This window comes from Doryrhamphus excisus, chromosome 6 (genome assembly GCF_030265055.1).
Source record: "Doryrhamphus excisus isolate RoL2022-K1 chromosome 6, RoL_Dexc_1.0, whole genome shotgun sequence".
Lineage (NCBI taxonomy): Eukaryota > Metazoa > Chordata > Actinopteri > Syngnathiformes > Syngnathidae > Doryrhamphus > Doryrhamphus excisus.
In genome coordinates this window covers 7236882-7262526 of record NC_080471.1, presented here as the reverse complement: position 1 = coordinate 7262526, position 25645 = coordinate 7236882, and the positions used below count along the sequence as shown (strand labels likewise).

The 25645-nt window shown below is 40.6% G+C and overlaps 1 protein-coding gene across 4 annotated transcripts in view; it reads right to left on the bottom strand.

Annotated features, from left to right (window-relative positions):
* Positions 1-25645, bottom strand: part of kcnq1.2 (potassium voltage-gated channel, KQT-like subfamily, member 1.2) — a 184421-nt gene that overhangs the window by 121871 nt on the left and 36905 nt on the right. For 2 of the 4 annotated variants that reach the window (XM_058076398.1, XM_058076400.1), the window contains exons 11-15: positions 23820-23988; positions 21704-21730; positions 21252-21305; positions 20796-20913; positions 13135-13203 (exon numbers count right to left, since the gene is read on the bottom strand). In XM_058076398.1, the coding sequence (XP_057932381.1) occupies positions 13135-13203; positions 20796-20913; positions 21252-21305; positions 21704-21730; positions 23820-23988 (437 nt within the window). Of the gene's footprint in view, positions 1-12739; positions 13058-13134; positions 13204-20795; positions 20914-21251; positions 21306-21703; positions 21731-23819; positions 23989-25645 lie in introns of those variants that run through there. The other 2 variants (XM_058076402.1, XM_058076401.1) reach the window with 2 other exon arrangements.

The window sequence follows — 25645 nt, the reverse complement described above, 5'->3', positions numbered from 1 at the left end:
AAGGTGAGGGCCTCAAACTCATGTCCTGCGGGCCACATTTGGCCCGTGGGCCGCGTGTTTGAGACCCCTGGAGTAGAGGATCTTTGACTCGTATTTGTTGGCAGTAGATCCTTAAACACAGCAAAGCACTCCTGTCATTTACAGAATCTTTGACTCGGACTTCTGCAAAGCGCTCCTGTCATAAATAGGATCTTTGACTTGTATTCTTTGTAGTAGGTCATTAAAGGCTGCAGGGTATGATTCCCAATTCAGTTTTTTTTTGTAAAAATCTGATTTTTAATGTTGTTCATATTACCAAAAATGTGACTTGTCAATGTGAGTGCAAAGCGGTCTGGAAGAAACACGCATTCATCCAACGTGGCATCCATTCCATGTGTTTACGGAAGTAAAGATTGCTGCAGTGTGTGTGCGCTCCTCTGTGTGTTTGTGGCAATTTCAAGGATTTTGTGGAACGGGAGTCAATATTTTCTTAACTAAATGATCCTGGACAGCAGATTAAGAAGAAACGGGGCAAGAATTTTGGCTATGGCAGTTTGTGGAGAACTTGCTGTTCCTCGGAGAGATTGGTTGGCAGAGACTGTGAGCCGCTTGACACTATTTTAAAATCATCCTCAGACGACATGAAGAGCTTTTGCCTACATCGGTGAGTACTTATGAAAGTACCGAAATGTAATGATGTATGGGTCTGATATATGCCACCTGACCTTTCATACTGCAGTCACATCGCATACATATTGGATTTACATGCACATACAGATGAGGCCTGAGTCAAATTTGAAGAAATTGACATGAAAAAACATAAGAGGGTCACGTACTGTATGAGTAAAAAACTCAGAAATGGCCTGCAGTGTGAATATAGCCAAAAACAGACTCCTGTCCTATAGAGGATGTTTGACTAGCTTGAACATATTACCAGCCATCCATCCTGTTTTTATGCCGCTTATCCTCACTAAGGTATGCTGGAGTCTATCCCAGCCGACGTCGGGCGAGAGGCGGGGTACACCGTGGACTGATTGCCAGCCAATCATAGGGCATGTGAACATATTGCTTAATGTTTGGCCTTTATGAAATGTTGACATGCATAACCATTAGCAGCGGCCTGTTTGTCTTTCTTCCGTTTAACCCACGACACAGAACTGCCACCGTCTCTTTTGACCACTGTGGGACTGGGGGGGGGGGGCTCTACAGGGGATTTGAAGTCATTGCTCGTGGCAGTCGAGGTGTCTGCACAAATGCCTGTCATAAGCAATCCACTGGTATGTGTAGGGGCCTTGTGCACCAACCTAATCCAGTCAGCCAAGCCAGAATGGAACGGCGGCCGGGATTAGGAAGGTTGTTCAACAAGTAGGTTGGGTGGTCTTTTAAAGCTCAACAATAAATATCTTTTTTTTATATATACCCCAGCAAAACCTATAGATCTGTAAAAGTCAACTTTTAATGATGTTCTAACATTAATATTATTCCCCCACTTGTTGACTCCACTTTGAACCCTCGTGACATCATGAAGGAAAACCTTCCTTCCCTTCCTTCCTCATAGACATGATAGTGCCTCTTACCCGCCACTACCTCGATGAGCACGTCCAGCACTTCACGACTGGCTGCTTTGTAACACTACAAACCAGGCTTCGCTACACATTTTGAATAGTTTCTGCAATGCAAACACCCTATTCTCTTCCAAAAAACAAATCCAGGCTTCGCTACACATATTAAAATAAAGTATGGCGCTCAACCGACTAACTGTCATCCAACCATTTTGTGTTTCTTTATTGAATAGGCTAACCTAGCATGATGTTGCGATTAAAATGTAATGTTAGCCCTTTAGCTCCCATAGCTATGCTAGTATCCTCCTGTCCCACTTCTTAATGTTATATTGTTGCCTGTTGTATATGGCATCAGCCCCCCCCCAAACATATACTGTATCAACTGTATCAACAAACACATGAACATCTTACATCATACATCTTAAAACAAAGTCTGGAGTTCAACCAACTATCCGTCATCCAACCATTTTGTGTTTCTTTAGTGAATAGGCTAACCTAGCATGATGTTGCTATTAAAATGTAATGTTAGCCCTTTAGCTACAATTGCTAACGTTTGTATACTCTTGTCCCACTTCTTAATGTTATGCTGTTGCCTGTGATATATGGCACACCCCCCCCCCCCCCCCAAACATATACTGTATCAACCCATGAACATCTTAAATCATACATCTTAAAACAAAGTTTGGAGTTCAACCAACTCTCCGTCATTCAACCATTTTGTGTTTCTTTATTGAATAGGCTAACCTAACATGATGTTGCTATTAAAATGTAATGTTAGCCCTTTAGCTACAATTGCTAACGTTTGTATCCTCTTGTCCCACTTCTTAATGTTATGTTGTTGCCTGTGATATATGCCCCCCCCCCCCCCCAAACATATACTGTATCAACTGTATCAACAAACACATGAACATCTTACATCATACATCTTAATACAAAGTCTGGAGTTCAACCAACTATCCGTCATCCAACCATTTTGTGTTTCTTTAGCGAATAGGCTAACCTAGCATGATGTTGCTATTAAAATGTAATGTTAGCCTTTTAGCTCCAATAGCTACGCTACTGTTGCTAACGTTAGTATCCTCCTGTTTCACTTCTTAATGTTATGTTGTTGCCTGTCATATATGGCAGCCCCCCCTCCCAAACATATACTGTATCAACTGTATCAACAAACCCCAACAAATCAGGCTTCGCTATACATCTTAAAACAAAGTCTGGAGTTCACCCAACTATGCGTCAGTCATGCTACACGCCCTTTTGTGTTTCTTGATGCATAGGAGAGGCTAGCATGATGTTAACGTGTAATGTTAGCACTTTAGATCACATAGCTATGCTAGTGTTGCTAACGTTTGTGTCCTCCTGTCCCTTAATGTTATCATGTTGCATCTGGTACACGGTGTGTGTCAAAAGCGGATAAAGTGGCCACACACACACACACACTCAAGTCGGGATTAGCAGCAGTTTTCCCGTGTCTAAATTCCAACATCAAGGCTGACACACTTCCAACACACTGTTGTGGCACCTGTGAGACGTATCTAAAATGGCTTTTCATTCCTCTCTTTGTTGTTTCTCTCACGAGGCGGTGCTGTGACAAATCTGCTGTGCAATATCGCCCGCTAATTATGTCAAGAATTCCCCTCGCTGATGTGTGTGTGTACTTTGGTCAGGCGTATAGCGCATCGTTGCACATAAGAGCAGGTCTCCGGGCTACAAAAAGCCTTTGGCAAAACCAACAGTTCCTCGCTCGCCGCTTCCTCCGCCACCGCAAGTTGTGTTGCACGTTCCACACCGACACGCAACACACACAACAACGCACACAACAACGCACAGGCCCCTCCAACCAGACAGACTTAAGGTCCTAAGTGTTTAGGAAACGGGATCATCAGAGCTTTTTATTGCTTTGGCTTCCTATTGCTTTTCCCTGCTTGGGGGTGAGAAGGAATGGGGGGGGGGGGGCACTTCTGGGATGCATTTATGTTTCATCAGCCTTGGCAATTCTAGGAGGAATGACCCATGAAAGGTCAAAGTACTTTCAAGTGGTTTAATGGGTCATATGTATTTTTCTATTATTATCCTCGTCAATAAAGTCATCAACACCACACCCGCTTTCACACACTATCATAACCATGAGAGGAGACCCGACATTTGTTGTCCTTTTGTGCCTTTCATACAGAACCCAGCAAAGCAGAATACAGCATCACAGCAAATGTGTGCACTTTCACCAAAATAATACATTCATTCATTCATTCATTTTCTACTGCTTTTCCTCACGAGGGTCGTGGGGGGTGCTGGAGCCTATCTCAGCTGTCTTGGGGCAAGAGGCGGGGTACACCCTGGACTGGTGGCCAGCCAATCACAGGGCACATATAGACAAACAACCATTCACACTCACATTCATACCTATGGACAATTTGGAGTGGCTAATTAACCTAGCATGTTTTTGGAATGTGGGAGGAAACCAGAGTACCCGGAGAAAACCTCTCCTAGCTGTGAAGTATGCGCGCTAACCACACGGCCACCGTGCCGCCCCAAAATAATACAAATAAATTATAATGATATTAAAGAAATCTGTGTTTATGTTCATTAATAAAGCTTCACACAAATTGTGTTTTTAAGGACAAGGCATTGCAACAAGAGAGCAAAATTATTCAGTGACTCTTGAAAAAAACTTTGTACGTATCCCATGAACGTGATAGCCGCTCCCCTGTGGGACAAAAATGAGCTCCAAACTAACTTTATTGCTTTTTTGATTTAAAAACAAAATGTCACATTTGGGGTCCAAATACTGGAAGCCAGACGGATAACTCTAGCTAGCTGGCTAGCTAGTTGCCGCCAAAAGTGCACAAACAAAGATGCAAGTAAAGATAGATTTGATAAGGATGATAGGACACACTGGCATCGACTAGCTTAGCCTGTGTCAAACTGAAACCAGGTTGATTCTTGTAGCAATACGGGGCAAAGTACGCCCCTTCTCGGCTCAATATGGGTGTTGGCGACCATACGTGACATAGCGCACATGTAGTGATTTCCACCACAGGTCAATGCCATGTTTTTTATGGAAATTGGCTGATACTCACAAGTGGTCCATCAATTAGAGCATCCCTAATACAAGGTGCGTTTTTAAATTATTTTGAAATTACCAGATTTTCTATTCGCTTTCAGTATACCATTTAACGCCAAGAAGCAGAAGACTACCAAATAAAAATAAGGAAGTTGAATTAGTAAGACTGTCAACATAAGGGCATGCCTTTGAGGCGTTGCCACAAATAGTGTTGTTTGCTTCGCCGGTGCTGGAGACCTGGCTAACTTGTACACTGCATATGTTACATCTAATGTAATGCCTTCACACCTTACTCTTCCCGTCTGCCAATCAAATGAATATATATACATTTAGCACATATAGTTGAGTAGTAAAAAATGGACACAAAAAGTGTACATCTGCGTCATTATTTCACTTTAAAATGTGGTATAATAGTCTTAGATAATAGTGGACATGGGAATTAACAGTTGCATTATTATTATCTCACAGTGATGCAACATATGCAACGTTAAAGCGTTGCAAGACGCTCTCTAAAACGTGACACCAAAAGTGTAGTCTTATATTGTTTTACAAAGTCACAGTTTTCCATGGTGTAAAAACAATACCGTTTCCTTTCACATTTGGTCTCCTTCTAAGCGGACTGAGTGTGAGAGAGCAGCAAAGTTAGCCAAAGTGTGTGTATGAGGGGGAGGGGCCGGGTACGAGCAGTAGGCAGCACAGAGAGAAACACTGTGAGGGAGTGACTGAATCGGCGCACAGGAAAATACAAAAAAAAGTTATATATCAAAGCATATATATCATATATTACATTACACGATTGATAAAGATGCACGTATTGTTGCACTTCTAATATATACGTATATTTGTTATAATAATAATCAAATCAACTTTATTTGTAGAGCACTTTTCCTCCAGAGACATGCAACACAAAGTGCTTTACAGAATTAAAAACAATTAAAAAGAAAACCAATTACAAAGAAAGCCCCTCCCTCCCACCCTCCATACTAGACACACACACACACACACAACCACACACAGTAGGGAGACATGGCATGGCACTAAGGGGGAGTCGCAGGCCGTGCCATCGGGGGACCAGCACCCGGGCCCCCCGACTCCAACAGACAGGCGGACCCCCACATTAAAGGGAGGAACCCCCAGCCGGCCGGGTCGAAGGGACCCAATGATGGCACCCCCTCAGCAGACCCAACACAGCCCCCAGTGTGGAGAACCCCCCCCCCCGAGGAAACACTGAAGTTAGAAGCTAAAGACTAAGAGCATAAAATAGGACTAAAAAGACAAAAACGTAAGAAACGTTTAAAATATTAGTTAAAAGCCTGATTAAAAAGGTGTGTCTTTAATCTTTTTTTTAAAATCTCAACAGTCAAATATTACATTGCTATTAAATATGAATGTTATATTAAATATCATGCATTCCCTAACTTGATTTGCATTCTTAGAAGATGACTGACACGCCTTCTTTTTCTTTCCTTCTTGTAGGTGCATGAGCAATATACACACACACACACACATACACACCTGGCTTGGACAAATATTGCCCTCCACCCCTCCCCTCCACCACTACTACTAAACATACAGCTTTGTTTCTTTGAATACGACACTGTCCAAATACTTTTGGAGAAGGTTTTCCAATACTGATTGCGTTTTGCAGGTGCATGAAGGGAGTGGGAGTGTTTTTGTTGAAAGACAGACAGGCTGACTAACGGGACAATAATAGAGCAGGGATCACGTCATGTCAGCCATCCATGCATCCACTCATCCTGACTGTTGAGTGGAGCGCTGCAGATCTGCTTCCCGTAAAGCTTGCTCACTCACACGCACACACACACACACACACACACACACACACACACACACACACACTGCCCCAGAGGCTGATACCTCACTTCCCAACACAGCATTTCCTGAAACTGATGACCGCTAGAATGTACGCTGCAGCATGACCTGAGGTGAAAGCAAGAAAACAAAGCCATGACCTTTAAAAAAAATGTAAACATAACAAAAAAAAAAGGTATGAAATAGCAAATAAATGCATCATATTCATACATTCTTGGTACGGTTTAAAGAAAACATATCGAGTTTCTACGGGAGGATCTTTTAGCAAGACGTTTAGGAGCGACCGCAACTTTTGTTTGACGTCCCCACAAAGGCCATGAACGCCTGGCGGAGCCCGAGAAGAAAAACACAGCCTTGGTAGGAGAGGGAAAAGTGTGGTTTCCTTGATTATTTGTCTCCTCGCTGCAGGATGGAAAAAGTGGGCTAGAAATATGACAATGAGCTGAAGGCTGAATGAGCAGCAAGGGCATGGCGGTCAATAATGGTTGGTGTGTGTATGTGTGTGTGTGTGTGTGTGTGTGTGTGTGTGTGTGTGTGTGTGTGTGTGTGTGACACGCCTTTATTGCCTTTATACAGCAAAAGTCAGAAGGGGCGGAGGGGGTCATTTCCACTGAAGCTGAAGACTACACTTAATGTATCATTGTTACTCGGTGTGGAAATGAGAGCAAAAAATGATGGAATCTTCAAGAAAAACAAAGCCAGTGAAAAGGGAGTGGTGTTGCAATACCACCTCCTGCTGGTCGCAGAGGAAACTGCATTAGTTTAATTTCCCCTCCTCCACTCCACAATCAAAACACATATACTTCATGAACAAAAACATGCTGAAAAAATAGTTTCTTAAATAAAATATGTATGTTTGTATTTTTGATAATATTCCAAAAGAATAAAACTTCTTTAAAAATGCAAATGTGGTGATTCCTGTGTTATTTTACAATTAATTTGCACTGCAATACTTTACAACACAACATAAAATATACATTTTTATGTTGCAAATGTTAAATTGTCTTCTGATTTAATTATTAATAGCATCTTTTGCATCACATTTGGTAAAAATTAAAACTATAGTACAGCTGACTCCAGAAAAATAGTTAAATAGTAGTTTGAAAATCAAAAACACGGACTTAATTTTTTAAAAATACTACAAAGTATGAGTATTAAAGAATAGATTATTATTAAAAAAATTATAAAATTATAAAATTATAAAATTATAAAATTATAAAATTATAAAATTATAAAATTATAAAATTATAAAATTATAATTATATACAATTATTTTGTACTCAAAATAATTGTACTCAATTTGCTTAAAATGAAAACATGCACATTTTAAATGATTTATTGTACTTTTAATTATTAATGCTTAAATACAATAACAAAAAACTCACACTATTTTAGATTTTATTGTACGAGTGTGCTTTAACATGCCTTTTTGTGTTAAATAGAAATAACTGCTTGAAATTGGTATGTCACATCATGTCACTTTTTTACTACATCACCCCTTCAGAACTTTGCTCATGTGACACCAGCCCCCATACGCCCACCCATTCCGGCCACGCCCACCCATTCCGGCCCCGCCCACCTTGACGTGTCTCAACTTTGACAGCTGAAATAAAAACATCTCATAAAACGTACAAGAGCTCAGAAGAACACTTTCCAGTAGATATATACATTCATAACGGCATAAAGAGTGTATCCTTTCTTATTAATCCCATTTACTGCCACCGGCCCCCATCGGGTCCCGGGTGGGGGTCCTCTCATTAAGTGTGCTCGACCTAGCTCCTGTTATGGAGATGGAAAAATACGGCAACACTGAGAGGCGACAGAGAAAGCAAAGCACCCTACTGATTTTGAACAGTACGCAACAAGAGCAGTATTAATTTTGCGGGATATGTGACACCAAACTGGCAGGGGGGGAGTGGCCCAGCAGCCAGGTGACTCATGTCAGTCATGTGACAGATGTGGTCAAAGAGTGCCAGAGGAGCTCCTCTCGACCAGGTTAACCGCCTGACATGTTGCATATCCTAATTTCTTACATGCAAAGGGGAGTTCTGGAGAGTGGAGGCGGGGGCGCCCAACCGCAGGCCCCCACAGACGGGCTCCATCAACAGGCCCCCTATTCATCTACAGGGTCGGAACAACACAGGGGGCTTTCTGATGGCGCTCCGGCACCTGGCTGCTGATGGACGCAACATCAGAGGTCGGGTGGAGAGTGGCGGGCGGCGGGCGATGGTCACCACACCTGAATAACCTCCCCACCCCATCCCTTCCTTGTACTCACATCCCCCGTTGGCCAGCCACCAAAGCCACATGAAAAGTGGTGAAATCCTGGGAGTGTGAGAGGAGGTATGGAGGACTGGAGCTGTACAAACACACCACTCAGGTGCTGCACACTACACTTTTCATCCACGGGGGAGGGCAAGCCAGGAGATGGAGTGTATTTGTCCAGGTGTTGGGAGGCAGGAGGGGGGCACACCTCACAGGGACAGGGGAGCATCTATGCCAAGTCTGGGAGTCTTCCAAGTTCGTTTAGCAGCTGCCTGGGGTATTGACCTGCCATCATCTTACATGTGACAGTACCGATCAAACAACTACACACTTTCCATCTTTATTAAAAGACAATGTTCTCTCCCTTACACAAAGCCTGGGAGAGCTGACCTTTCCCCGCCTTTTGGGTGTTCTGTATGTAAGGCACCAATAACTAACGAGGATAAGACATTTCCCAGGCGTTGGAGAAAGCGGTTACATACGTTCTGCAATGTGGAGACCAGTTTGTTGCTGTATGAAAGTACAGCGCACAATTCAAGAAGAGGAACAAAAGGTCAACTTGGCAATATTCCTGCTTTGGATGTTGTGTCAAAGCTGTAACACAGGTGGGATATTTTCCTGTGTGCAAGGATATTCTGCCATGTAGGGACCAGTTTGTCGCTGTATGAAAGTACAGCACACAATTTGACAGTTGGAACCCAAGCTAGGAAGTCCACTTGACTATTTTCCTGTTTTTTGGTAATGGTAATGGTAATGGTAATGGTAATGGTAATGGTTTTATTTCATTTGAACATGCATCAGATTCCAATTGCGTGCATCCTATAATCAGTTCCCAGTTCCACATGTCCAAAAGGAGTAGGAAGAAGCAAAGCTTATTAAAGCAATAAAGAGGTAGCATCAGAGCTAAAACAAAGGTGGGACACTGCCTGTGTGAAAGGGTATTCCGCAATGCCAGTTTCTCCCCATCTAAAGTACTGTGGTGGCTTTTAAAAAGTCTACAATCCGAAAAACAATAGCGACTGAAAAGCCTGTAATATGCATCATTATCAATTTCATAAACAATTCTAAAACCTAATCCAAGAAACCGACACATGGCACTGACACACGTCCTCTCCATTTTTAGGCACTTTGAAAATCAGCTTTCAACCTCTGATGAATATACAGCACTTTGCAAAGCTAAAAATGCAACATATAACACAGCACCAACCATTATAGCTTAGAAATAACTTCAATACAGGTTTACATGCCTCGTGCATCGCAAACATTGGTAAAAGAGACACTGAGCGCTGTTCAAAAAGACCCTCACACACACATTATCCTGAGAACAGAGCGCCGTATGCTGGTCCCGCCCCTGCCGTGCTGTGATATCGCAGTACAGTGTACAAGACAAGCATACAGAGGCCACGCAGACAAAAAGTCAATTTGTTCAGAGCAGCGCCGGCACAAAAGGCGCCAGTTGCTCGGCACATGGAGAGGCCCCCCACTTTAAGAGGCCAGGGGCCGTGATGCATGCGTCTCTGCCTCCACTTCCCTCCTGCAGCGTTGCAGTGCTTTTTCTTTGTTTATCTCCAGCCAGCTTCGGGAGAAGGGGGAATTAATTAAGAGCTGCTTTGCAGGTGGCCTATGCTGGCTTTTACAGGTCTGAGAACCAGCGCGGATGAGGAAGACGACCTGGCGGAAGGACGACGACCTCAGGTCATGAAATGACAGCCACCTGAGAGCGTTGGACAAGCAACTTGGTGGAAATGGATAGAAAAAGGTTGGGACCAGTACTGGCTTCATCACCTCATGTTGGAGATGCTGACTAATGACTTTCATGCTTGGAGGAAAACACTTGGACATGCGCTTGTTAAGTCACCTTGTAATTAATCATTGAATTGAAGAACTTTTAGTTTAGGATGGGATAGGCTCAAGCACTTTAAAGAACCAGACAAGCAGCAGAATACAATGTTATTATAATCAAAATAAAAAATAACAAATACATTCTAAAAGTTGAGTACTTATTACTAAATGTTATTAAGATGTATAAAATTTTATTAAATAAGTAGGGAAATTCAGACCTCACAGGGTTCAATTCCACCCTCAGCCATCTCTGTGTGGAGTTTGCATGTTCTCCCCGTGCATGCGTGGGTTTTCTCCGGGTACTCCGGTTTCCTCCCACATTCCAAAAACATGCTAGGTTAATTGGCCACTCCAAATTATCCATAGGTATGAATGTGAGTGTGAATGGTTGTTTGTCTATATGTGCCCTGTGGCCACCAGTCCAGGGTGTACCCTGAAGTTAGCTGGGAGAAGCTCCAGCACCCCCCACAACCCTTGTGAGGAAAAGCGGTAGAAAATGTATGAATGAATGAAAGTAGGGAAATTATTTTTAACTTTGGATGAAATGGACTCGAGCACTCTCCGTACCCTGAACCAGACAAGCAGTAGAACAGATATCGATAATCGTATAAAATCAAATACAGCTTGACTAAAATGTCATGAAATAAAATATAAAATAAGATGGGATATAGCTATTAATTTAAGATGGAAAGAAAACACAAGAATGAAATAAGACAAAAAAAAATTCCATGATTAAAAATGCTGATTTGTGCAGTGGTTGGGCACGACAGCAATACATATTTGGTGTGGATCCAAATGTTTCACCGCAAACACATGATTTCTATATATGAGCTTGTATGTGCGTGTTTTGGGAGGACTGCGTTGCATGCGCCACTTCCTGTTCAGTCCCATTGATGGTGATGCTTCTCACACACAAAGTAACACCCTCTATGAGAAGTTCCTCTATGACCAATCCAAACCAACAGTGGGTAAACTGTGTGTGTGTGTTTAGTCGACAAAGAAGTAGCCTCAGGCAGTATCGGGGTGGATGAGCTATCCATGAGATCCACATAAAAAGGCCAAGATGACAGCACAACATCGTCAATGGCGTGACACCAGGGTTTGTAACATCTGTTGTGGGAGTGCCCAGCATGGCTCCAGTCTGATGGTTTGCCATTAAAGCTGACTTACGAGCACACAGGACACAAGCGTGCACTGTCTCGCCACGCTTTTAGACACGGAGAACTAGCCAGACAGCCAGCAGAGTGGATCATGTGTTGTAGTATGGTTTCCTTCATATATATATATATATATATATATATATATATATATATATATATATATATATATATATATATATATATATATATATACATACATATATATATATACATACATACATATATATACATATATATATATATATATACATATATATATACATACGTATATATATACATACATATACATATATATACATATATATATATATACGTATATATACATACATATATATACGTATATATACGTATATATATATACGTATATATACATACATATATACGTATATATACGTATATATATACATATATATACGTATATATATATATATATATATATATATATATATATATATATATATATATATATATATATATATATATATATATATATATATATATATACATATATATACGTATATATACGTATATATATATATATATATATATATATATATATATATACGTATATATATATATATATATATATATATATACATATATATACATATATACGTATATATACGTATATATATATATATATATATATACATATATATACGTATATATATATATATATATATATATATATATACGTATATATATATATATATATATATATATATATATATATATATATATATACGTATATATATGTATATATATATATATATATATATATATATAATTACTATTATACATATATAATAGTAATTATATATATATATATATATATATATATATATATATATATATATATATATATATTACTATATATATATATATATATATGTGTGTGTGTGTGTGTATACATTATTTTTTATATGATATAAAATAATTATATAAATTCATTAATATAATCATTATATATTATATTTATTTATTGTTATTATAATATATATCATCACACCATTACATGATGTTTATTTAAGTTGTACATTAAAAGTGCATCAATAGATAAAGCTGTTGGATGCCGCATGCATGACACTTGCAGATACATCAGGAGGTTGCCTACAGCCTCAGCTGTTAATGAGGTTTTTTTGGGACACAGCACGAATTAGAGACCCTGTTGTGGAATGCGCACCCGGTGGCTATAGGAGACTTAGTGGTTAATTGAAAAGATGCGTTAATTTGAGTTAGAATTTAGGGTATATTTGGTTGTTTTTATGTTTCTAATGATGTGATGCAAAACTGTAAATATTCTTCACAATGTACACCAGTTGAAGTTGGGACAAGACTTTTTTCCTTTGTCCAGTCATCTGCAGGATAAGTTGGAAGGTGGGACCAAGGTCGTGTAGAGGAGTGAAGAAGAATAGCATGAGAGGAGGTACAGTACCTTGTGGAATTCAAGTGGTGTGTGGAGAAAGAGTCCTGGACCGATGCCACGAAGGGGCAGGTCAAAAGACTGCAAAGCAAAGAGACAAGAAGCATTCTGACGCTCAGAACTCTCGTTTGACGACGTTTATGGACTTCTGGATGGCTCTCAGTGGGCACAGACCATGAGAGGAGGAAATAGAAAGTATAAGACTGATGGCTTTGGGATACTCTGTACCTACAAAGCACAAGGCGGCATTTCCGTGCAAAGAGTGCGCAGAGTGTTGGAGAATGTAGCGTTAAAATGCAAAGCTGGGGAGGACAGTTAGTGAGGTGACACCCTGGTTATGAAATGCACAGATTTCTTTATGGCACAATCAAGCGTTTGAGCACTGTTACTTATCACTGAAAAATGTTACAATATTCATCAAAGATCTGTATACGACCTCTTCATGGCAAACAGCTTTCTTTTTTTACAAATTTACTTTGTAAAAAAAATAAAAAAATACCAAAAAACAAACAGGCTTCTCTACACATGCAAAATCCAAATCATTTCTGTCTATTGTCCAAACTGCAAATGTTCCCACTTACTGGTGGAAATTGCCTTTTAGTACTTATAGTACATACTGCACTTTTTGGGGAATTTTATGTGAAACATGAACAAATTTCTTTCCCTTTTCTGTGCATTCTAATGAGAGAAAAAGTTGAAGTTAAAGTTAGTAAATGCCGTCACTGTACCAGACCGTCGTGGTGAAGACACAGCTGAGCCAGAGGGCAAAGATCTCAATGTACCTGTCAACTGTCATCCAAGTTCATAGTTCTCATGAACTCGTTCAGAGTTCAGTTCACACAGTCTAAATATGAATAGTTCACGTTCATAGTTCACTATTTTGAACGAGTTGAGTTCATTTTAATTTTTTTTAGGTGAAAAATGAGAATGAAAGACTAGCCTTGTCATTAAAAGAAAACATTCATCACCATCTAAAACGGTTCTGTTTCCAAATATGTATTGTATGTGGTTTTCTTTATTTATGCTTTTCAGCCTATGCATGTTTATTTCTTCACACCCTGCAAACAAAATATAGTGTGGTTTCATGCAAATCAATTATACTAGAACCTAAAGTCTATCACATGAAATAGATTATTTTTTGCATATGAAACATATGTGTGGATAACAGTACATTATCAGTGAATAATGGTGTGGAGACCATAGTGGTAAAGTCAGTGGGTAAGGGCTCCTCAAATGTGGACATTGTGGTCCACCGCTCTGACCGCTGTGTCACAGGCATGGTAGGCCCGGTATGTGAGGATGTAACCCCGAAAGCACAGGTGGGTAAGTGTGAGGAAAACCCACCTCTCTGATGTGGACTTTGCCAGAGAGAAAGGCATTCTTTTTGACCGCTGGTGTTCAGCTTGTAAAGCGAATGAGTTAGATACCGTCCATCCACACATCCATCTTCTACCGCTTATCCAAGGTTGGGTCGGGGGGCAGCATCCCAAACAAGGAGGCCCAGACTTCCCGAGGCGTTCCCAAGCCAGTTTGGTGGCATAGTCTCTGCAACGTGTCTTGGGTGTTCCCCGATGGCTTCTACCATCTGGCTCTTCTCAATGTGGAGGAGTAGCAGTTCCACTCCGAGTCTCTCCAGGATGGCAGTGCACTACCCAAAGCTCATGACCATAGGTCAGTGTAGGAACGTAGATCTGACTGAGAAAAACTGAGAGCTTTGCCTTTCAGCTTTGCTCTCTCTTTCACACAACGGACCAACGTAGGGTCTGCATCACTGCAGACGGCATACCAATTCTCCTGTCGATCTCATGTTCCATCCTTCCCTCACTCCTGAACAAGACCCCAAATTTCTTAAACTCCTCCACTTGGGGCAGGATTTCATCCCCCATCCAAAGATGGCACTCTTTTCTGGGCAAGAACCATGGACTCAGACTTGGAGGTGCTTATTCTCCTGCTTCACACTTGGCTGCAAACCGATCCATTGAGAGTTGAAGGTCACGGTTCAATGAAACCAGCAGGACCACATAATTGGCAAAAGCAGAGACCCAATACAGCATCCACCAAACCAAAATCCCTCAACGCCGTTACTAAAAGTAATGAACCAAATGGGTGACAAAGGGCAGCCCTGGCGAACCAAACTCTAACACCGGTCGTACCGGGAACGGACACTCTGAATTAGCTTGTCCAATATCCCATACTCCCGGAGTACTCCCCACAGAATTCCCCAAGGAACACAGTTGACTGCCTTCTCAAAGTCCACAAAAACATGTAGAATGGTTGGGCAAACTCCAATGGACCTTCAAAGATCCTGCTGAGAGTGTAGAGGTGGTCCACAGTTCCACAACCAGGACAAAAACCACACTGCTCCCCCTGAATCTCCTCTCCAGAACCCCTGAATAGACTTTCCCAAGGTGGCTGAGGAGTGTGATTCCACGATAGTTGGAACACAGCCTCCGGTCACCCTTCTTAAAAAGGGGGACGCCACCCCGGCCTGCCAATCCAAAGGTACTGTTCCCGACTTCCACGCAATGATGTCAGCCAAGACAGTCCCTCAACATCCAGAGCCTTGAGGAATTCAGAGTGAAACTCGTCCACCCCCGGAGCTTTGCTACTGAGGAGCATTTTGACCACCCTGTGGTGGAACTGTCCGCATACGTATCCTCTGCCTCTGCTTCCTCTACGATAATTGGAACACACCCACCGGTCGCCCTTCTTAAACCCTTCTAAACCCACCCTTTTTCCCCCTCCTGAAACGGTGGATGGTGGTCCAGAATGTCTTTGAAGCCAATAGACATTTTCCATGGCTTCTCCAAACTCCTCCCATTTCCGGGGTTTTGCCTCAGTGACTGCAAACAACTGCTGACCGCTTGGCCTGCTGGTACCTGTCAGCTGCCTCTGAAATCCCAGGAGCCAAAAAGGCTCCACATGAAAATTGTTTTTTGATTGCTATCCAAAAACGTTGGTTTGATCCAATCTTCAAACATTTCTATCCTTGAATGTGGAGTTGGTATAAACAACTTAACAAGTTTTTTTTTTTTTTTTTTTTTTTACAGATTTCAATAGTTATACATTCTAAAATATGGTCAATAGCAACTGCCATATTCTTTACCACTTTGCAATGTAGTCGTTTGTCCACATAAAGGGCAACTTCTCCTCCCCTTGTGTTGTTCCTGTTGATGCAGGTCATCTCATAGCCTTCCAACTCAAGACAAGACAAATCTGTGCCTTTATCCGCATTCAGTCAAGTTTCCGAGATTGCGATTACTTTGAAAGGTTTCCTTGAATAGATTCAAATAATGTTTGATGTTGTCGTTATTTGCGTACATGCTTCTGCAGTTTATATGTATGATTGACAACTTGTTGCCAATATTAAAACTATTATTGTGTTGCTCCTCTATTTAGTAACGACAGTCATTTCTTATGTGTGTCCGGATCTATATCCTTTTCCAATTCCAGTTGTTTGTGATTTGTAGAGCCAAAGGCGTCCAATTACAGATCTTCTTGTGGCATACTGATGTTCAAGCCATTTTCCATTTCCCTTTTTAAGTCATCTTAGTATTGTTCCAGATCCTTGATATTTTTGACAACGAGCACACTGGCCTCCGGTCCTCCATTTAACTTGATGAAAATTTAGCAGTTGTCACTCCAAGTAGCTTGGATCCTGCTTTCTCAGGTCACGTGCTTTATTAGCGATTTCAGTGTTGCGCTTTGTCGGGTTCTTATTCATGTAGACATTTGTACCGTTCAGATTCTTTCTCTGTTTTAATACAGCTGTCTTGGATTTCCTGTTAGTGAACTTGATGATGACGACGGGTGTGGTTCTGTTCCTGCCATACAGTGGGATGCAAGTGTCCATGGATTGGATGTCAACATCTACCTCTTTAGATGTTAGGAAATCCACTACTTGTTGCTCCGTTGAGGCGACGTCCATTTCGTCTGCTTGCTCACTGTTCCTGACTGCCCTGGTATAAGACCTGGGTTTGATCCTCAGCCTGTCACTATTATGTCGTTCATCCTTGTGTTCTGATCCATGTCATCGATTGTGTTTTTCAGCTCCTCAATTATTTTATCTTTTTCCTCATTAACCTTTTTTGATGGTGGCATTAATCTCCTGTAATTCTTCATTTGCCACTTTCAAATCTCCTGCACTTCAATCATTGAAGTGCCACCCAGGGTGTCCTGGTGCCAAGTGCACATGTGGACACCCTTATGCTTGAACATGGTGTTTGCTTTCGACAATCTTTTGACAGACAGAGAATTCCAACAACATAACAAGGGAATCGCTCCAGGGAGAACTCTCCAGTATTCCCTCAAGGGACTCCAAAAAGGGTATGTATGTATTCTGAACTGCTGTTTGGTGCATAAGCACAAAAAAACAGTCAGGACCCTTTCACCCACACGAAGACGGAGAGAAACTAGCCTCTCGTTCACTGGATTAAACTCCAACATACAGGCCACAAGCCTTGCTTTTCACTGCTAGCAAAGCCAGAGTGGACTAAAGTCCATCCCCTGTCGACAGGACTGGTTCCAGAGCCCTGCTGTGCGTGGAAGTGAGTACAACTATACTGTATCTAGCTCGAACTTCTCAACCTTGCGTACCAACTTAGGCTCCTTCCCTACCAGAGAGGTGACATTCCACATCCCAAGAGTTAGCTTCTGTAGCTGAGGATCGGACTGCCATGCCCCTTGCCTCCGGCCGCCACCCACCTCACTCTGCACCTGACCCCTTTGGCCACTCCCATGAGTGGTGAGCTCATTGGAGGGGAGACCCATGTAGCCTCTTCGGGCTGTCCCCGGTCGGACTCCAGAAGGGGGCCCTGGTGATCCGCATTTGATAAAGAGAAAGCATGGGCCAATGTTCACATTCATTGTTAGGGGTGTTTTGTGTCCCAATGAGCGTAGGGGCTAAGTTGTCGGGGGTATTTATGCCCCAGGTAGGGTCACCCATGACAAATCGGTTCTAGGTGAGGGATCAGACAAAGAGTAGCTCAAAAGACCCCTAATAAAAAAGCAATAACCATGTTATATAAACATCTTAGAGCAGCTACACACGATAACCAATACACAAAGCTTTCTAGTTCTTCCATAATCTGCACCTATTCAGCTGTATTCGGATTTCGTGGTTCCCATGAAAGCAGTCTGTTTTAATGTATTCCACCCACGGCCTGCCCTCACCGTTGTGGTTGTTCACAACTCGCAAGTATAAAACGACTTCCAGTTGTGCTGCTAGCTGCGAACGGAATAGGAGTTGAAAATAAACTGCGATGTTGTATTCCATATCCGATCCGGTAGTAGAGACAAGACAGTCCGAAGTTTCTCAAGAAAACTTACTTCAAGATGTCTCTCAATGGTAAGTAGCATTAGCATTTTAGCATTTTCTATAGCATCTGGCCACTGATTGTGGTGGGAAACGGCTATTAGCAACCCCGCTCCCTGTATGCAAGCGCTTTTGGTCCATGACTTACACAAAATAAACACAGTTAAGACACTGATAAATTGTTACTCACTGCTTGCTCAGTCCACACGACCAAGTAACATTAGAAAGGCGTCATGCATTGGCAGCAGTTTGTCAGTTAGTCCAGCTGCATAGTGGCCCATGTTCATGACACAGTCCAGAGGGAAATGCCGTTGACAGATTAGCATTTCTTTTGCTGGTAGGGAATCGGATTATTGAGGATGGTTGGGAATTTTGTGGGTTTTTCTGTAGTTAGTACTAGGGATCGACCGATATGGTTTTTTTGGGGTCGATGCCGATACCGATTTTTTTCCACCACCCTTAGCCGATGGCCGATTTTGCTTGGGCCAATATTTATATCTCATGTTTAAACAAATAATTATTGAAATGTAAACACTGAAAGCAGTAGGATTCAGCTTTCTTAAACACACATTTAAACAGCATTATCAACTTTAAAAGGAATAAATATTCAACCATGTGCAAAACATTTCTGTCGTAGTTTAAGTTTTATCTAGCATCGATGTGATGACTGCGCGCACACCCCCCACCCCCCACACACAAACACATCACACTGACACAATTTAGTACGATATATAACACATTTTTCATCATTGGGCTTAGTAAAGTGTGAAAAGCAAGCTAACTCTATTACTTGTGAAAACGCGCCCTTGATGTGATTCAACAGTGGGGGCGGGACTACGTGTGTTGCGGGGTAACACAAAGCTGCCCCGGCGGATGCCTGACTGTAAATCATGCGGTGGAAAAATACATCGGCGACCCCACGCGCGTATCGGCCGATACAGATACAAGAAAAAAATGTAAATATCGGCCCGATATATCGGCCTGCCGATGTATCAGTCGATCCTTAGCTAGTACCGGAGGAGTTGCTTAATTATGCAGATCGTAGTAGGCGTTTCGTTTGATAAGGTCCGTAAAATGGGCTAATTCAATGCTATTTAGGCAAACGGTTCCACAAGCTGGATGAAATCGCAGGCATCGCTACACATGCTAAATCATTTCTGCAGCTACACACTATTCTCTAAATGTTTCTACTACATTATTTTAAGTCAAGTCCCCTAAATTTTGGGACTTTGAAGTTTTGTTTTTTTCTTCAGCGTCTAGGCCAGAGGTAGGGAACCTATGGCTCGGGAGCCAGGTAGGGCTCTTTTGATGACACTATCTGGCTCTCAAGCATTTCTTACCACAATAAAAATGTATTTTTGCTAACATTTTAAAGTAAACATCACAGAAATCACTGTTAAAAATAATATTAAAAATCAAAACTTTCTTATTCATTTTAATTTGTCCATCTATTTTCTACTGCAATACGGCCGACCATATCAATCTTTCCTGATGATATTTTCCAGGTCAAACACCAAAACTTGATTATTACTGGATAATGCGGTAGTCTACCTCGGTCATTGAGATGTCAACATGTAAATGTAAACTTTCCTCCTTTAGTCAAATAGCTAAAGCTGCAGAAGCAAGCCTTCTGACGAAGATGGCCAAAAGAATGAAATATACGGAGTACGGTGCAAAACCATGCAGCAGTAGAAGTTGTATTAATGGCAACAAGTATTAGATTTATTATTAGACACTGCGCTGCTCACGAAAGTGTGCTGGCCACACCCCATTGGCGTGGGGTAGTGTGCCTGGTCTACATAATTAGAGCCCATTATATCTAAAACTGTTGGTCTTACATAAAAATGCACACATTTTATTGTTATTATTTATAAAAAAATGTATATGGCTCTCACAGATACACATTTTAAAATATCTGGCCTTCATGGCTCTCTTAGCCAAAAAGGTTCCCGACCCCTGGTCTAGGCTAACCTAGCAAAATGTTTCTGTTAAAATGTAATGTTAGCACTTTAGCTGACATAGCTATGCTAGTGTTGTTAAGGTTTGTGTCGCACTGTCTCACCCCTTAATGTTACCTTGTTGTGTGTGATATACAGCATCTATTATGCATTATAGTGTATATGTACAACATAGATACTGGCGCTTGGAGACGAACACAACTCATAATAATTATTAAAGCGACACACGTCCACGACACACACACACACAATGCTGTGTCCCCATTACCAGGGTGGTCATGCTATCATGCCCAGACCGGACAAAGGAGGATGGGAATGGGTATTGCGGGCACCAGATTGGAGGAAGGAGCGATGATGGATAGGAAGTGGATGTGCGGTGACAGAAAAGAGGCGGGACTTACTGAGTGTTGTCGGACACCACGGAGAGCGGGATGTCCTCACACATGCAGTCCAGCTCGTCGGTTAGGCTGCTAGCGCGGGTGATGTCGACGGACATTCTGTTGCCATGGTTCCTCTTCACTGGAAGCAGCAAAGACCAGTTTTTAGCGATGCCGTCGCTCAGTGGGATCATTTTGGAATGCATCATATTGCTTTTGCTTATGATATTGTTGTATCGAGATATCGTAACGTAACAAAGATGTGTTTTCTTCAGCAATTGCGATACCATTGGCATTGTTGGTATATATATTGTGAATTGAAGAGTATATCATTATCACACAACTGATATATCGAGATAATGATAATTATTTATTTATTTATTATGAATGTGGAGAGGTTGTGGAAGAGAAAATTTACATTTTAGTGTACTTAAGAACATTTTTGTAAAGAATGAGTAAAGAATAAGTCAAGAAAGATACCTGGAGAGGAAGGGCAGCTCAGAGTGAAAGACGACCAAGAATGATGACAGGGACCTTTGGTGCCATGCATGCAAAAAATAATAAAAGGAAAAAGAAAAGATTTTAACACACCAGAGAAAATGATTGTTTATTTATGGGCTCAGACAGACAAGTACACAATGGCTAGTTTGTGTCTCTCTCTTATGCCTGGCTAGAGCCACACTGTCCACGGGTCCTCCGGAAAGAATAGAGGCCGGGTCAAGACGGGTGCGCAGTTTGAGTCTCTTTGCTGGCACTGCTTTAATAAAGTCCACTGTTGGTACAAAAGCCTGACCAAGTCTAATTAAAATACTGTCTGGACAACATGGGAGAGGAAGGAGAGCTAATGATTAACTCCAAGCCGAGGAAGAAGAGGAGGAGGATAGTGGATCAACAGTGTAGTGTAACGTCGACTGTAAGATGGAAGGACTCACCGGTTTGTTTGAACATCCTGGGGATTCCTGTGAAGAGGGACAATGAATATTAAAAGTATCTTTATGCTTAAAAAGGTTGCATCATCATTTCATGTTAGAAATGTGACTATAGAAAATGTCCTCAGTGAATATAAATATTCCATAATATTTATAAATATAGATATAAACATATAGGTACACATTTTAGGTTTGTATTTTAATAGGTTTTTAGTTTTTTAATGCTTCATCTAATTACATTAACTATATTATAGCTAGGCTGCATGTGACCTGAGACCTGAGTTCGATTCTCCACTGTGTGGAGTTTGCATGTTCTCCCCGTGCATGCGTGGGTTTTCTCCGGGTACTCCGGTTTCCTCCCACATTCCAAAAACATGCTAGGTTAATTGGCCACTCCAAATTGTCCATAGGTATGAATGTGAGTGTGAATGGTTGTTTGTCTATATGTGCCCTGTGATTGGCTAGCCACCAGCCCAGGGTGTACCCCGCCTCTCGCCCAAAGACTGCTGGGATAGGCTCCAGCACGCCCATGACCCTCGTGAGAATAAGTGGAAGAAAATGAATGATTTAATATTATAGCTATCATTATAAATATATTCTAAATTATTCTATATTATATATATTATGAATATTAGAGATGGTAACTATCATTAATTATTATATATTATACTAATGTAAAATATTAATTTATTATATATGTATACATTGTATGTAATCATTGCAAAAGTAATGATAATTAATAAGTAAATGAAATAATTGCTAATAAAAATTATAATCACATGTTCTTTTTATTTAAATATGTTTATTTTCAGTGAATAATATTTTATTCATAAGATAATTTTTTTTTAATCCTTGATACGATTACATAAGATTAATACATTATATAACATATATTAAAGGTTATTGTTTATTATTATTATTATTATTATTATTATGACTTCTATATATTATTTATATTATTATATATATTGTACAATTCGTTCATTATATACGGTATACATTTTATAGTATTATAGGAAATAAATCTTGAGAACAATTAGCTTTTAAACTACATTACATAACTCATGATAAAAAATAAGTATACATTAAGTGAATAATTTCTGTCTACAAATGAATGTATCTCACTATTTGAGTGTGACTTCAGGAGGCGTTCGGACTCGATGCCCGAGCCACCACAAGTGGCTCCTCTCCATGTGAAGGAGAAGCGGATCTACTCTGAGCCCCTCCCACATGAGTCCAGCGACCCCACAGAGAAAAATCATTTCAGCCGCTTGCATATGTACATATTTGTTTTCAGCACACTGTTATAATATTAATGTTACTGTTGTATTTATGCTTGATAAGACTTATACATTTGTTGATGAAGTTTGTGATCTAGTTATTTCCATTCCATGTGTATATTTGATACATTCTATTTTAATAAATGTGCTGCTTTTAAGCCGGTATATAGCGTCAACACTCAATTTGTGCGTCTTTTAAGAACAGGAAGTTTATGCACCGCCCACTTTGCTAACCAAGCATCGTAAAATCGTTATTAGTCACTTAGTGTGTGTGTGTGTGTGTGTGTCATGCGTGCCTAGCAAGCATACAGGAGCATACGTTGAAGCGTTCAAGCATCAATCTCACATCAAAAACAGTGACCTCTCGTCACCATCGAGATGCTAATGGCTTCCAGATGTCCCGCGAGAGACACCTGGCAGCCATCTTGGAACTGAGTGGCTCCCTTGTGGCGTCCAAACAAGACAGCGACACACCATAGCTCCGCCCACAATGTGTAGTAGGACTACTGCTGTTTGTGCACGTCGAAATACTGAGGATTATTTGGATTGGAATCTATAAATATTGTATTTAAACCAATATTCTTTGCATGTTTCTTATGGTATACAACCTAAACATGGCATCGCCAGAATCCTGAAATGAAAATTATGCGTAATAGTGCTAGATTATTATTAAATAACCAGTACTTTGCACTATATAATCCCATTAGATTATTATTAAAATAAAATTTTATACAAAAACCTCCCACCACTAACTCAACAAAGTGTTGTATTTAAGTGACAAAGTGTACTATTTTCAGCACAAAATGTCCAAATGTTGATGATTATGTCAAAACTCCTACCTTCCACAGTGCCAGTGGGCTCCTGCATGAAGAAGGAGACGTCTTTCTTCTCCTCAGAGTCGTCAATGTGATCATAGGTGATCTGAGGGATGGACACGGCCCTCTCGGAGGACACGCCGATGGAGCCGTTACCTCGTGTTGACTTCAGCCTTCTTTTTGTGCCCTTTTTCTGACAGGAAAGAGCACAACTTTTATTTATAATTCCAAAAATATATTGAATACATTGCTTTATGATGGCAGCAGTTTGACCCCGGAATTGATTCATTGATTAATTGGTTAATTCATTGATTAATTTGTAACTAGAAATGAAATTTTATGTAAAGAGATGTCAATGTTGGAAATATGGGCCATTATCTATTATTATTATTTATTAAAAAATAATATTCACTTAGACATTCCAGGTTTTGCATGTTTAATGCAAGCACCGACCTGTTCCATGTTGTTTGATGGTCCTTGAACACACCATCTAAGTTGTTCCCACGCTTTTACCTTATATTTTAACCCAAATGCTGATAATATGCTTATAGAATATATATTTTTACATTTATTGTAGTTCACATTTATTCATTCACACTCTTCATTTTTTATTCATTTTGCGTGGGTTTTCTCCGGGTACTCCGGTTTCCTCCCACATTCCAAAAATATGCTAGGTTAATTTGCTACTCCAAATTGTCCATAGGTATGAATGTGAGTGTGAATGGTTGTTTGTCTATATGTGCCCTGTGATTGGCTGGCCACCAGTCCAGGGTGTAATGGTAATGGTAATGGTTTTATTTCATTTAAACATGCATCAGATTACAATTGAGTGCATCCCATAATCAGTTCCCAGTTCCACATGTCCAAAAGGAGTAGGAAGAAGCAAAGCTTATTAAATCCTACCCCTCCACCTGGTACTTTTACAATCAGTAACTGTTACATTTGTTCACTTCCTGCTTTCCATAATACAGTTTGTTTTTTTTAATTTTATTTTTTTAATAATGTACCTCGTACCGAAGTACTCGGTGATATGAGCATCCAATGCCATAATGGGTACCATAGTAAGTGTCAATATAGTGATATATATAGCACATCATGACTGGTTCAAGACTCTTCATCCTTGTATTTAGCAAACATCAACTGCTTGTATTGTTTCTTGAATTGGCTCATCGTTGTGCATTGTTTGATTTCCTTACTCAATCCATTCCATAGTTTGAGTCCACATACTGAAAAAGCTATGTACCCCGCCTCTTGCCCAAAAACAGCTGGGATAGGCTCCAGCACCCCCCCCCCCCCGACCCTAATGAGGATAAGCGGTATAGAAAATGGATGGATGAATGGATAACTATCTGACCTATGACATGGATTATTTTTATTTTCAATAAATGGGCAAAAACCTTTTTTTTATTTAAAAATAAAATTTCAAGGATAAAAATAAATGTAATGCATTTTACAATAGGGTGATTGAAGAAGAAAATGGGATAATAAAATAAAAGACTTTTCCAGTCCAACAAAAGTCATTATTATTATTGCAGGGTCATTTTGGTGTAAATTCCTTCTAAATTCTTATGGGATCAGAGTTCAAGAGCCACGGAGTGACTCGGTGAGTTTCCGCTGATCCGAGTGGCGCTAGTGAGTGTAGCAGTCCAAAAACCGCCAACGCCAAGCATACAGAACCTCAATTATTTGGACTCAGCGGGTCAGACTGTGATCTAACACACTTTGAATGAGTCATTAGGAGGAGTGACGGTGGAGAGTTTGTTCGGGAGTGAAAGGATGGAGGGATGAAAAAGAGGATAGTAAATGAGATAAAGATGGAAATGCACAACAGGGGCAAATGAGAAGGACAA